This window comes from Motacilla alba, chromosome 4 (assembly GCF_015832195.1).
Source record: "Motacilla alba alba isolate MOTALB_02 chromosome 4, Motacilla_alba_V1.0_pri, whole genome shotgun sequence".
Classification (NCBI taxonomy): Eukaryota; Metazoa; Chordata; class Aves; order Passeriformes; family Motacillidae; genus Motacilla; species Motacilla alba.
Genome location: NC_052019.1, coordinates 36,139,588 through 36,154,801, shown reverse-complemented (window position 1 = coordinate 36,154,801; position 15,214 = coordinate 36,139,588). Strand labels below are relative to the sequence as shown.

The 15,214-nt window shown below is 38.6% G+C and overlaps 1 protein-coding gene across 3 annotated transcripts in view; it reads left to right on the top strand.

The window, feature by feature from the left end:
- The window catches only part of GALNTL6 (polypeptide N-acetylgalactosaminyltransferase like 6), a 432,689-nt gene that overhangs the window by 338,939 nt on the left and 78,536 nt on the right, over positions 1–15,214 (top strand). For all 3 annotated transcript variants that reach the window (XM_038134223.1, XM_038134222.1, XM_038134220.1), the window contains one exon: positions 12,163–12,348. In XM_038134223.1, coding sequence (XP_037990151.1) covers positions 12,163–12,348 — 186 coding nt within the window. The remainder of the gene's footprint in view (positions 1–12,162; positions 12,349–15,214) is intronic.

Below are 15,214 nucleotides of genomic sequence, written 5' to 3'. Positions count from 1 at the left end.
ACATAGATTAAAAAAAAAAAAAGTTTGCCAGGAATGGCAGTAACTTTCCCACTCCTTTTGTTGCACCTTTTTTTCAAAAACAAAACCTTGGTTGGCTAAAGGTGGGAAAACTCACACCAGCACAAAACTGGGGAGAAGTGTAAGTGGCACACAGTGTGTGAACCACACTTCCAGTTCATGGAAAAGGTGGTGATGAGGGGAAGATTCATATAGTTCTGGTCAGGACCAGTGGAACTCCTTGGATCAGTCAAGATAATGACATTCTACTGAATACTCAGTAAACATTTCAAATGAAATGAAAATTATACAGTCTTTTGTTTTCCTATTCAGATGTTTCCTAAATTTGGGTATTTCTATTGTAGATTTAAAGGGTACTTTTTTATATGTCAAGGAAATATCAAGGAAATATGAAATACAAAGGTTATGTGCTCTATTAAATCCATAATCTGCAGGTTTTTAACAGTAATGAAGGTGTGACAATTGTGTACGGAATTACAGCATTTTGTCCATTTAAGGATCAGTAAAATGCTGTAAAGCATTCCAACCATTCCAGTTTTAAAATAGCTTTACACTTTCTAAGAGCAAGAAGCCACATTCATGGCAGTGATTTATTTCTCACTTGATACTGGCTAGTCCATTAATCTTTTACTTATGAAAGATATGAAAAGATCACTAGGACAATACTGTGTTTAGACAAGTGAAATGTATAGCCAGATGTACCAAGCCTTGTGTTTGAACCTGGATTCATGTGGCTGTCTATAGGAAGATGAAACAAGCCTAAAGCTCTGTTTTCCAGAGAGATTAAGAACAGTCATGCCATCCTTATTCCTTGTACCCACAGGTTATTATATTACCATGAACTTTGTTGCCGTGTAAAGTAAAAAATACTAGGCTATATCCTCAGTATTTTGATGCTGCAAGACAGGCAGCTATTTGGGTGAGGGAAAGTGGTGGAGGAGTATTCTAAATAAGATGTATAGAAATGTGTGGGTGTAGTCTAAGCCTAATCCCTTTGTCATTGTATGAAAGCTGCCTGGAGCTTGGATCTACTAGTTAATATTCTATATAATATTTATTTATTTAATTAGTTAACCTTTAGGTCTTAGATGTTCATTTAATATTCAGTATGTCTTTCTCTTTCTTACCCTTAATGAGGCAACCTGCCAGACTGAAGAGAATGTGAAGAGCATTAGTGATCCTGCAGAACAGTTGTGACAACTGAGAGAGATAGGAAGAGACAGGTTGGTTCAATGTTTAAAACAAAGGGAGAAAAACATAACAAAGAAATGAAAAAACTTGATGTCTCCCTTTCCAAAGCTTGATTTATGTAGCAGCTCATTTATTTATTCTTTCTCTTGTTTTAAACAAAAAGTGAAAAGCGGATCCTATACCCATGATAAAACATGGTGTTCTTGTTTGATTAATAGCTCACATTGATGTTAGAAGATGCCTAATTATGCATCAGTGTTTGCCTCATTATGTAGAGGAACATCATCATAGCAGATAGTCTGTGAACAGAGAATGGTTTCCTTTTTGATAATTAATTCTCATGCTTCAAAGTATGTAACCAAAACAACTCTTTCACTGTAAGATTTCAATAGACCTAATTTTGGAAGCAAACTGTTTTTCTCAAATAATGAAATGGGGTAAACAAGGTACCTAGCCTAATCTAAAAAAATCACTTAAATTGATTGCTTTTCTTTGCCAGTAGGTTGTAAGAGAATTTCCATGAACTGCAGCTTTCTAAAAACCTCTTCAACGATAATAACTCCATCTTCTTTCACTGTGCTCCTCGACATAGCAGTGAGTGCAAAGGTTGTGCAGCTAACAGGGCTAACTTCTGCAGTTAAATGATTGAAACAGTTTTGAGAACTACAGTTCTAGCTTAGTAAAAGCCAGAAACTTTTTCATTTCAAAGTATCAGAAGAAGGGTTGTATTTCCACTCTGGACAAGATTGAAAAAGGAAAAACTCTTGAAATAACAGTTATGAGAAGAAAATGTTTGGATGATGAAATACATCAATTTAGAAAAGGAACTAGATACTTGCTTTATCAATAAGTGTTCCTGGATCTTACAAAGGTCTGCATTCCACCTGTAAAAAAAAGTCTAGTATTGCCAAGTGCTTTTTTATAGGAAATAAAATTCAGGAAATATGAAAGATAATTAGAAGTCTATGGCTCCATGCTTCTAGCATTTGCATTGCTGGGAATTTGAGGCCTCTTTGAGGTCAGAGTGACCTCATTGAGCATCTACATGTTTTATCCTGTTGCACTATGCAGAGCATAGGTAAATTCATCACTCCACAGGAAGGATTTGGTACCTCAGAACTCCAGTTCCTCTGTCAGAGAGAGCATTTTTAAAAAGAAACATATTAGTTCAAAAGTTGGAAGACAACTTTATTATATTCTTGATATAATATCAAATTTCAAAGACAATAAATAAGATATTGCCCATGATCTCTTTTGTGTTTTGAAATCTGAGTTTCAAAGTGTATTTCAAGGGTTTCTGTTATTTACATCAAAAGTCCTGTGCAGTAGGGAAAAAAACTCACTGAATTATTGAGGAAAAGGACTCACTTCAAGCTCTGTTTAGGACCTGACCAACCTGTGATGGTTAGCACATAGAATGGAAAAGCACTACAGAATTACAGCGCTTTCAGTGAAGGTTATTCAAAGATTATGGCTGTGAGTAGAAGGCCCTATTCCAATACCTTCAGGTTTGTCAAGCCTAAGGTTTGCAACACATTAGAATGTCAGTGGAAATTCTCTGGGAAATTAGTGTTCCATGTAGGGAGCTGTACCAGAATCTGATGCCACTTAAAAAGTAATTACATGTGTTCTGTGACTCCTATTTCCAGTCCTCCCAAGGATCGGTGTTACCATCCTCTGCAAATATAAGGCCAATACCATCCTCACAGTGGTGTTTTACCAGTTCTCCAATACAAACTGTCCTTGGCATTTGAGAGGTTAAGAAGAGCATCATGAGAGAAAACTGCTCTCTGGAGACAGTACCTGTTGCAAAAGTTAGTGATATATTTTGGAGGAAGAACTGAAAGTATGTCAAAGTTAGTTTTAGGCAATACAGCGAAAATGTCATTCTAAAGACAGGTGTCAAAATCTTCAGGGTTGTTTGCAGTGTTAAAAATACATTACACAAAAGTAAGTGCTGCTTGACAGGTCATCATTTACAATTTTTAAGAATCAATATTGTCAGGATGCAAAACTGTAACTGTGAAAGAAGGAGGATAGCATAGTGTGAGTAATGTATTGATCTCAAGAAAAGTTTCTCTTTCATGGATTCACTTCCAAATAACCTTCTAATTGGCCTTGCAACCTGGAAGAAACCTCACAATATACTTCCCTTGGGGACAAGTTACTGTATAAATACCTCTGTAGTATACAGACCTCTTAAAAATAATCAAATTTTAATGCAGCAAGGTCACTTTTGACAGGTCTGTGCTACATAATTCTGTTCAGAGAATGACCTACATGAAGAAATTCTTCCCAGTGTGGTTGAAGTTTATTCCATCAGCCATGCTGCTCTTGTGGTAAAGCAATTCCAGGGAGCAAAATGTCCTGCAAATGAAGAAGCCTGCTATTAGCTGTAGGAAAGACATGCTACCATACTACAATGCCACTGAAAGTTTCAAGAGCTACCTCATACAATTGGCAGTTGGAATAAATCCATTAAAAATCTTTCATTGTTTCCTTATAAAGAAGAAAAACTTGGAGATGTGTCAGTACTACCAACCAGCTATCAAGCCAGCCCTAGATGCTTATGAGGTGATTTGACATACTGTGCTGCATTACTGCAACCTAAAAATGAAATGTTTCATTTCTTTTCCTGTTCAAAAACCCGAATGAAAAAGTACCTCAAGAGTTTAATGATGCTTCCGTGACATCTGTGTAAGCAGTCGCCACACCTCATATCTAGGTGTTCAACTACCTGAACACTCATCTTGTTGACAAAGGCACTTCTCTGCTGGTGACAGAATGACTGGTAAGTCACAATTATCTGGGCTCAGGGAAGTGTAACAAAGAAGTACCAGGATCTCTGCATGTCTCTGTAGTTGGAGAAGTCTCCACAAATCCAGCTTGCCTCACAGATTCTGCAGTCCCCGTCACTCTTTTCATGACTATATGAAAGCCCATGTGCAACAAAACAGATTTGTTCAGAGACGTTTACCTTAAGTCTACCCTGAATGAAATCAAGCTGTATTCATCTGCTGTGTTCAGCCTCTTGCTCTTAGTGATGCTGACCTTTCCAGGCTCTAGCAAAAGAATGTGCATTTACTGTGGAGTTTGGAGATTCTTTCAACTCTAACAGGCTGTAGTTGAAATTGAACATCAAAATGAGGACGCTATGGAGTTCATAGTCATTGAAGTGCAAGGAATGAACAGAACGATTGCACATTCAGGATACTCTCCACAGCCTTGTAGTATATCATGCAAGGACTTATTAACATTATTATTAACATCATTATTAACATCTGAAAAAGAAACCACATTTTAGCTTGACTCATTATTAAAATCAGAAAAAAGAGACTGCATTTTAGCTTGACTCGAGCCAGTTAATCCAAACATCACAGCCAAAACAAGTTTCTATAAGCAGTGCTAATTCCAGATCAGCAATAAATGATCTCAAGTGATGGTAGTCTTAGGTGTGCAAAACTGTTAGAAAAGAATGGATTATCTAGTGCTAAAATAAGATGGCCCTTAGCCAATTGCTATTAAGTAGATATGAATTTTTCTCTTACCTGTCAGTCTGTATCAGAACTTACCATACCCAACAGTTTCCATACTACCTGTCTGTTTCTGGAACTTCTTGTTGTCTGGAATGGCAATGGATTAGATGCTAAAATCTGTTTGGCAGAAAACTTCCCCATCCTTCCTCCAGATTTCCTTAGTCAGGACTAACAGGCAGAACAGCTTAGGTAAATACTGTAAATGCTGAGGTCAGTGTTAGTCACTGATAACTTGCATGATGAGACAGTGTGCCCTCAGCAAATATGTGTATGATACAAAAGTGGAGACAGGAATTGACACATTAAATAATGTAGGAAGCTCAAGGATCAGGCAAAAGACATCTCATTAAGTTCAACAAGGAGTGATGGATTCTGCACCCAGGTGAATAACTCCATGTACCAGTAAAGATGCAAATTGGCTAGCTGGTGTGATGTAAGGACCTGCAAAGGTTGTAGTGGATACCAAGTGAATAGGAGAAAGTGTTCACCTTGTATCACCAGGAAGACAAACTGCATTGGGCTATGCTAGGATGAGAGTAATCAGATAAAATTAAATTATGCTTTTTACAATGTTGGTTCTGCACAGAGCTGTAATTCTGCATCCAGTTTTGGGCTCTGCAATCCAGGAAGGACTACAGCTGGAGTCAGCTTATCTGAGGATTGGTAGGACTGTCATGGGCCAAAAGTATGTGACCTTTGAGAAGAGGCTGACAATCCTGGGCTTGTTTAGTCTGGCAAAGCAGTAGCTAAATGGTGATCTAACATCTGCCCACAGTAACTAGAATGGGAATTGCAGAGACAACAAAACTAAATTCCTCCTGATACTGGCAGATGGTATGAGGCACCAGCCCCAGGATTCAGCTTGGAAGATTCAGTTTGGACTTTACAAAAGACTTATTCACAAGAACAGTAGTGCAGCAGTGGATTAGTTTACCCAGAGTTATAACCAGGGGACTTGTCCTTCTTGTAGACTTTGACTTGGCAAAAAAAGTGGCAGCTGACCTGCTATAGACTGTGCAATCATTCTTTGTTTAACCAGCACTTCCAATCAACGTTCTGCAAATAAGAAACTTAAAGGGAAACTAGAAGAAAGGAATATGATGTACTGAAATTCGTAGGCTCACCTTGTATTCTCTATTCAGACTGATTTGTTTTTATGGTAACAGACATAGAGTGAAAGTAAAAAGAATGGCAATGCACTGGAGAGGGCTGTTTTGTCAATTGCAGCAGAAAACAAGGAATAACTGAATAACCATAGGCCACTCAGTTTCCTTTATGTATTTTCTGTCAAGCTTGAGTCAGTCATCAAAAGATTAAGCTGTTCTGGGGAAAAGGTGTGCTCAAGGCTTCAGGAAACAAAAGGAGGATATCCTTGCTAATCTTCCCTTTACCTGGGAAGATAATCCCAGCTTGCAGAAATGAACATAATAAGGTGATGGAGTTCTTCTCACTATGAGAGCCATGGAGGGTGCATGAGTGTACTTGCAGGTTTGTCTGTGCATATTGGCACAAAGCTCTTTGTTGCTGGCCAGAGAGTAAGAAAAAATAGAGAAAAATCTCCTTGAGCTGGCCTCAAAGAAGCTGGCCTTGTGGCTGTTGCAAAGCAAAATAGCCATTTTACTGCTTTAATTTTCACCAAGAGAAATAGTCATTTCTGTATTGTTTTACTGACCTAAGGCCACAGACTACTGCCATTTTGGCCACATTGCTTCCTCCCCTATTCCTGTGCTGGGATAACGGGAGAGGCCAGTACCTTTTCTATTACTGTAAAGTTTTTTTGGACTATTTTCATATGGTTCATGTTGGGAATTCCAGAGCATGGAATTACATACCTCTCAGTCTATTCAGGTTAGAAATAAACAGATTTAGTTAAAATTGTTTATCCAGGCATTTAGCAGACTCTGTTGCTGCTCTTCATTATTTGAGAATTTCCTGGTCAGTGATCCTTAACAGAAATTGCTAGTACTTTTGAGCAGAAACTTGAGGTGCTGCAGATGTCGAGAAGAGCTCTGTTACAGGCAAAGATTTGGGGTGGACTTGCCTGGCTGGACTGAAGTGGGGCTTAACAAAATGCTTTCTTTTCTTTGTATTTTCCTTCCTTTTTCATGGTCCATACTGCAGTCAAACACATCCTGAAGACCAGCTCTAGCTTTCACGTGATCTTTTAAGGCTCCCTGACTCATTCTCTATAACCCTGGAGGAACATTTTTTATCACACAGTAACATGGGCACTAATGTGATAATGGAATACGCTCTGTATGCATCCTAACATGAGAGAAGAATTTCAGTTCTGCTTTTTACCACTACATGATTTTTTTCCTGACAAAGAGAGAACCCTGGTTTCCAATTTATTTCTGGGCACCAAATTAAGTAAATGGGTACTCGGCTTGAGTAGATCTTTAATTATTATGACCAAGTAATTGTGTCTCTGCTATTATTTCAGAAAAACTTCTCCAGACTTTAAATGAAGACAGAGGAGGCCCATGCAGAACAATTACAATGGAGAATTTGTTTACAGGCTGCCACTAGAAGAGACATAATGCTTCCCTTTATCATCACTTGTCAGAGCAGTGACAGCCTGTAAACAGCCTGCCCATGCATTATTCTTTATTTGTCACCGATTGTGCCAGCTCTTGCTCTAGCAGGTGTCTGACATGTGTCAAACTTACGATTCAGGGATTCATTTGATCAGCACTGTAAAGAAAAGTTTGATGTATTTTCTCTTAAATTACGAATTAGATATTTGCTCCCATATCTAATAGAAGGGGCTTTGGCTTCTTTGTATGCAAAAAGTACCATTTATAGCTTACTGTGGAATTTAAATACTGGCTTCTCTCTCATGCCCAATTCTGAAAGTGGAATTTATGTAATACTACTGAATATAAATTAAACCATCCTACCTCCCTGTTCTATTGTCATGGCAAATCTATTCAAGCGGTTTCCTTTGGTAATGAATGGGCAAAATGTGCTGTTCTCTGGACATTTAAATGTCTTTTTATTACAGGTTGCTTTCTATTTTACACACTGCATTATAATTTCTTTAAAATAATTTCTCTAGAATTAAAGTTTTGTGCTAACATTGATTCATGCATGTTTACTTGTCTACTTGAGTTTGCTTAGTTGTAAATTAAGATGTGTAACAGACAGGGTTTGTGTGTGAGATGCTTCTTCTGCAGATAGTATTAGCAATAAAATAGTTGGGTTCTGTGAGAAAATGCAGTTGTACTATAGGAAATAAAATATATGGTGTTCTCTTCTGTGAGGGAAATTTATGGAGTTCTGTGAAAAGGGGAAGCTTCTTCTAATAGGATTGGCAAAAGAGAAGATTCTAAAAATCTAGATTTTTAGTAATAACAAACACTGATATTATATTTTTAATCAAAAATGTGTTTATAAATGAAATATATGTTTTTAGTATTTATATTAATAGTAGAAAATACTACCATTTTCTTTAAAACTACTACCGTTCTGCTGTCTCTGGCTGTTACTCTGTGTTTATTTTTGCTTTTAGAGATAGGTAAAATTTGAAACAGATAGTGCCTCAAGACATTGTAGGACAAATTAGAGTATGAGATCACTTTTGTAATGATTTAAATTTAAAGAATTGTTAGTTGTGGATCCAAAAGGGAATTTTTTTCCTTCACCTTAAGATATTTTCATTCTCACAACCATATTGGAGTTGGTCATTGAACTCAAAATACTTTGTGATTTTTTTTATAGTTATTTTAGTTATTGAGAATTTTTCCCAAATAAATTCCCAGACCACCTTCCTTGCCATATCTCAAAACTAAAGATACAGTAGGTATTGTTGCAGGCCTCTATTTGAGTCTGTCGTGACTAACTGTTAGGATATTACTAACAGGTAACTGGTTTATAAAATGTAGATACCTTACAAATCTCTACTAATCCATATACTTTGGTTTGTACGTAGACCTGGTCTTTTAATGTCACTTGTCTAACTAAGCCTTATAAAATTCACAAGTCAGTACTTTGTTTTCTTCATTACTACTTTCAGATAAGTGTAAATGAGGATGCATTTAGAATTCTGTGTAAACAAGATGTGCAAATTTTATTTGTGTTTTTCTGGGTTTTTTTGACTTGTTCCTTAGCAACAAGGAGAAAATAATAAAATCATTCGGTCATGGGACTAATTGAATAGATGACAATAATTTTGGGGTTTGTAATTCTGGCATCAGAAGATGTGCTGTACTTTTTAATGCAGTTCTTCACAGATCAGGTGACATGCTGTCTGAAATGCATGAAGAGCTATCTGAGAGACAGGGAGAAAGGTGATACAGAGCTTTTGTTTGTTCCACAGAATTTCAGCCAAAGGAAAAAAAAAAAAATTCAGAGACCTTTTTCCTGAGTTTGCAAGGGATCTAAAGCAATAAAAGAACAGTATGAACTACCATCAATTTTACAGATTTCAAGCTCCAATACAACTAATGGCAATCAAATCATATTATTCAACTCTATTGTTATTTAGCAATTGATATAAGAACAGAAAAGAATGTATGATAATTTGATAGTTTACATGATCTCTCCCTGAAGTGTTTTCCTGAGAAAATAAGCACTCAGCTTTCAGAATTTGCTCACTGAATGATGTGGAAGGAATGAAATTAATTCCTTTGTATGACACTGAATTTCAGTGAAATAATTTGGCTTAAGACAAGTGGTAATGATCAGAATGCATGAAAAGGGTGTGTTTGTATTAGTTCATTTAAACATCAGTGGTGGCCATATTCAAACTGCCTGCTGTAAGGGCCTTACCCTAAGCTCTGTGACACCCAATTGGTGAAGGCCAACTCGTGTGCCTACAGGCACCAGAGAGCCTACCAACACCACAAACAATTTGGATTGTCCAAGTAAGACTCCTGCCTCTCTCCATCAGGGAATTTAGGTGCTTTCTTGGTAGCTGCCTTCACCTACAAAGAGGGAAGCTGCCTAAAAACAGGGAAGAGTAAAGCAATTGTGTCTGACACATCATGAAATTCAGAGCTATGTAGTAGCTGGTCAACTCCTTTGATTGACTAGTCTCCTCAGTAATCCCATCTCTGAGGGTAGGCAGGTGGTGATGGGGGATTTGTGCTATAGCCAAGGCATTTAGTGGCTGCTTCCAGAGTCAGAGAGGTGTGTTCTGGCTGAGCAACCCAGTTCTTTTTTAGTGCTTGTCTGAACAATGTGCAGCAATGTGGTCTTGTTATTGGTGCTGGGTCCCTGTGCACTATTCAGTGCAAACAAACTGAAGTCTTGTGGTTGGAAAAGGAGAAGGGTTAGGTGACCTTCGAGAACTACAGGAAATTTCTGGTGTCTGAGGACTAACAGAACCTATGGTACCTAACTGATTAGATTTGATTTACTTTGGAAATATGTAATAACCTGTCACTTTGGAGGTTTTTCATTTTTCATGGCTATTAGATGATGCAATTTACAATATAGAAAAAAATCCAGACTGACAGCCCTAACAGACTTTCTTATATCACCTGCAAGGTCTTTCTATCTTTGTTTTTAAGGTCTATTTCCCTTCTTCTGTATTTCTGCGCTGTGGGAATAGTCTCAATGGAACTCATAAAAACAGAAAAACAGTTCAATAAATACACACTTTAAACAGTTTTGCCTGTGGGCACAAATGATCCAGGGCTTGAATAAACCTCAGTTCAGTCACAAAACTGAATTGTAGCTGGTAGCTAAAATGAGTCAGACTGGCACACAGGCCTTGTCCTGCGAATATGATTGGTCATACAAAACCCACCATTCAAGACCTAGAACATCTCTTGACATTGTTACTGTTGGGATTTTGAGTGCATAAATAGTGAAATGGGATGGAAAAGGGGATAATTCTTTCCTTCTTATTTAGGAATTTAAATTTGTATTATACAGTCAGCCACAGAGCAGAAGACAAAAACTTTCTATATTTATCTGAATGCCATTATTTTTGATTTTGTCTCAGACTTGCCTTTCCTCACTTGACCTAATACTTCTCCCAGGCAGTACAATGAGCACAAACCTCTCTCTTGACTCAGGATGTCTCTAGAGTGTTGAGTTTCACCTCCCAGAAGCCCCAACCTGTTCTGTGATCATTGCAGTGGGATGTTCCCAGTCCCTCTTCTGTGCCAGTGTGCATCTGGATTCCTTAGTATACAGAATCATCCCGTCTAGTGCTCTTCCACTAAGTACACATCAGTGTTCTACTTCTTCCTAACCTGCACGTAGCTTTGGAAAGTTGTATGTGTTTGTCAGCTGGGAAAAAAACAAGATGAAAATAAACATGTGGAGGGAGCTCATTTTCACTGGAGCTCAATTTTATTTTTGCACAAGATCCTGTATTTTCTGTGCTGTGACTTGTTCGCTCATTGCTTTAAATTCGTATGTCAGCATTATATACTCCAGGATGCTGCTAAATGGAAGTCCTTTTGGCTAGTCCACAGCAAACTTCTTGCAATTTGTGAAGGTGTAAGAACAGGAACAAAGCCTGTGCTGTCCATAAAAGTCCAAAGAATTAGTAGCTGATATCAGAAACAAAGATAACCTGACAAAGCCATATCCATGAGACTTAGCTTGCAATCCTTAGCACCACTAAATGTAGCTTGTCAACAGTTTTAATTATTAGATACTAAGCTTTTCTCTCTCTTTTTCCCTGATGAATGAAATTATCATATTTTTCCAAAGTAACAAGTGGCAAGCTGAGGTGTTATAGCAAAGACAAAAGATCAGGACTTGTATTTTAGATGTATTTAGGAGGAGGCAAAACTGTAGGGTGTTTTTTTTTGTTGTTGGGTTTTTCTATGATTCTTAGTGTGCATTTCTTGTCAGAAGAAAAAGTATTCCCAAAGATGATGTTTAGTGATACAAACAGAACCAGATTTTGCAAATCAGAGAACCTATCAACTATTCTGCATTTCAGCCCAATTTTATGAGGAAGTCAGCTGTCTGTGTGCTTCATGCTGGTATCTAACTATTAAAATCTTTCTTCATGTCTGTTTTCCTTCCCATTACGAAAACAACCTCATTGTGCTAGTTTTATTTTTTAAATTTATTTCCATGCATAATTCTTCACAATAAGTTGATGTAGGAAACTGACTCGGAAAGGTCACTGTTTATAAAATGACACGCCAGAATGTTTATGTGGCCCTGGGCTGCAAGAGCCAGAGAATGGATGAATATCCTGCAGCTGTTTTGGCCATTATATTGTGCATGGCAGGTTGCCAGCAACAACTGCGGCAGAGTGTCAGTGTCTTCCTCTGTGTGATAAAAGAGAGAATATTTGCACTTTCTGAACCATCTCGGGAGGATTTATGGCAGAGTTTGGAGGACTTGAAGTGACTAAACATGGAAGTAGATAAGCAGCTTGCAGGTTGTACACCAACCTGTCCTTCAGGCCTGGCACGGCTGACACTTTTTTTGCTCTTCTTTCCAGAACATTTAAAAGAGAAGCTGGAGGAGTACATGGTCCGCTTTGCCAAGGTGAGGATTGTGCGCACCAAGAAACGAGAAGGGCTCATTCGGACCAGGCTGCTGGGTGCTTCACTGGCCAGAGGAGAAGTCCTGACTTTTCTGGATTCCCACTGTGAAGTCAACGTGAATTGGCTGCCACCCTTGCTTAGTAAGTGCATGAGCATTCATCAGACGTTAAAATCAGAACATAAAACCAGTAACTGAAACTGTGTCCCACAGTAAGCTAGACATACACTGTATCAAAGTTTTGGGAGTTCTGCTGAAGTTCTGATCTGTCTGAAGTGTCAGTGTGAGAGAGAACTCCAAGAAATGAGAACAGCTGCATTTTGTTTCTTGAGACTAAAGAATTTGTAAAATTTTGCAGTAATGCTTCAGCTTATAATAGTTACAATTTTTTTTTATTATCACTACTACTAAATACACTGCTATATCTAGTATAATGTTATGTCCTTGCTAAACACCTGAAAAAGTTTATTATGTAGGTATTGTACTCCTTCCTAGTTTTCCATATTACATTAAAACAGTTTTTGCTGTAAGTATATCCAAGGCCTCAGTGTTAAATCCAATAGCAATAGCATTCACAACGGGAAGCTCAGAAAGAATGGTCTGCTATTGACTGTTTTGCTGGATTCCAGCTGTAGCCAGCAAAGCTCCATTAGTTAAAGGAATGGAAGGAATCAATTGTTGTAGTCTAGGATTTCACTTCTGGAAAAAAATTTCTGTTTTCTACACACCATATATACATGCAAAGTATATATGCTTTGCAAAGTGAGTGCTTTTTGCTACCATAACCAAAGAAAATTTCTGAGTTGCCTGATAAAGAAATTTGTATTCATTTAAAAAGTCTGCTGTAAGTACACAGAAGGTTATGGTTTCACTAATTAATGGTTATTGTTCCTTGAATGCTGATGTTGGGACTCTTGGGCCACACAGTAAGCTGATAAAGCATTTGCAGCAACATGTGCATTCTTCTAATGAGCTATCAGTAGAGACCAAGAAAAATACTATTAACTAGTTTCTCTTCAGATCAGTAATAAGATAATGCACAAAATTCCAAATTCGTATCCTTCTTAGCTTTCATATCAAATCATGCATACAGTTGTTCCCCTTGTTACCTTCTTGCCCTCAATCACATCTGCATTTTTTAAAATAACCTCCATGTGTTCATGTAAAGCAGAAATGTCATAAAGGAATAGAGAGAAATCCAAGTTGAGGCCAGTTTCCCTTGTTCTATCACTAGGAGAAGAATCTGACCTCACCTCACCACAACCTCCTTTCAGGCAGTTGTAGAGAGTGATAAGATCTTCCATGAGCCACTTTTTCTCCAGGGTAAACAACCCCAGGTCCCTCAGTTGGTCCTCATAGGACTTGTGCTCCAGACCCTTCAGCAGCTCCATTGTCCTTGTGTGAATGTGCTCCAGCCCCTCAAAGTCCTTTCTGTATAGCAGGGCTCAGAACTGGACACACGACTTGATGTGCAGCCTCACAAGTTCCAAGTATAGAGGGACAATCCCTGCCCTGCTCCTGCTGCCCACATTGTTGCTGATACAGGCCAGGATGCCATTGGCCTTCTTGGCCATCAGTGGCTCACGTTCAGCCACTGTCAGCCAGCACCCCCAGGTCCTTTTCCTCTGAGCAGCTTCCCAGATGTGCATCTGTAGGCCTGTAGCGCTGCATGGGGTTGTTATGACCCAAGGGCCTCTGTTCTTGATCCAGCCTGTCCAGATCCCTCTGCAGAGCCTTCCTGCCCTCCAGCAGATTGACACTCCCATCCAGCTTGGTGTCATCTGCAACCTGACTGAAGGTGCACTTGATCCCCTCGTCTAGATCATCAATAAAGATGTTAAAAAGTACTGGCCCCAGTACTGATTCCCTGAGGAACAGCACTTCCAAACTTCTACCAACTGGATTTAACTTAATTCACCACGACCCTCTGGGCTGGCTATCCAGACACTTTTTTATCCAGTGAAGCGTGCACCTTTGTAAGCTGCCAGCTTCTCCAGGAGAATGCTGTGAGAGACAGTGTCAAAGGCTTTACTGAAGTCCAGGTAGGCAATATCTACAGCCTCTCCCCACACCCACTAGGCAGGTTACCTGCTTATAGAAGATCATATTAGTCAGGCAGGACCAGACTTTCATAAACCCATCCTGGCAGGGCCTGATCCCCTAGCCTATGTGATTTTCCATGAGATAATCTGTTCCATAAATTTAGCTAGATTTCACCCTGTAAAAACCAATAAACAAATAGGTTGGCATCAAAGGATTCATAATTTCAGCCAGGTTGCAGTTGGTATTGAACCCTCATCTTCAAACCAGAAAACTGGAAAGATGAGAGCAACTGCATCAGTGCCCCTCAGTTCTCAAGAGGAATGAAATCTTTCTCATTCCACATATAGTAAAATACCTGTAGATAACCAACCAGCCAGAGGGCCTAGAAGTGAGTCTTGAGGAATGCTGAAGCACAGAATCAAATCTTTTTTATTTTGAAAGCAAAAGTAGGGCATTACGTAAAGGACAAATAGAAAATAAACACACATCTCGTATATTTTTCCTGTGCCCTGTTTTTCTAAAGGAATGAGAGAATTTTCTTATAAACTTGAGATGGCATATATTTACTATACTGAAATCAGATGACACCTGACTGCTAATAATAGTAAAGTTAATGTATGTTTTCAAGTATTTATCTGAAGTTATATTTAGTTATTCACTCAGCACTGCATGTGACTGAAAGTCATTCAAGAAAACCACAACAGAGGACATGTTGAGTGTTTCTTGCTTCGAAGCTGCCCTGTTTTAGGTCTGATTGTATCTGGTGTATGTAGTGAAAAATCCTCAACAAGTACATGGCTCAGCCCTGCTCTGGACTGGCAGTCTTTGCTGAGAGGAGCAGTGGTTCCCACTGTTCCAAACCAGGTTTTGTTCCAAATGAGACCTTGAAAGTTAAAGGCTGGGGGGGGGGGGGGGTGAGGAACCAAGAGCAACCACCTAAAGATGGTTCTCAGAGCTATTTAAGT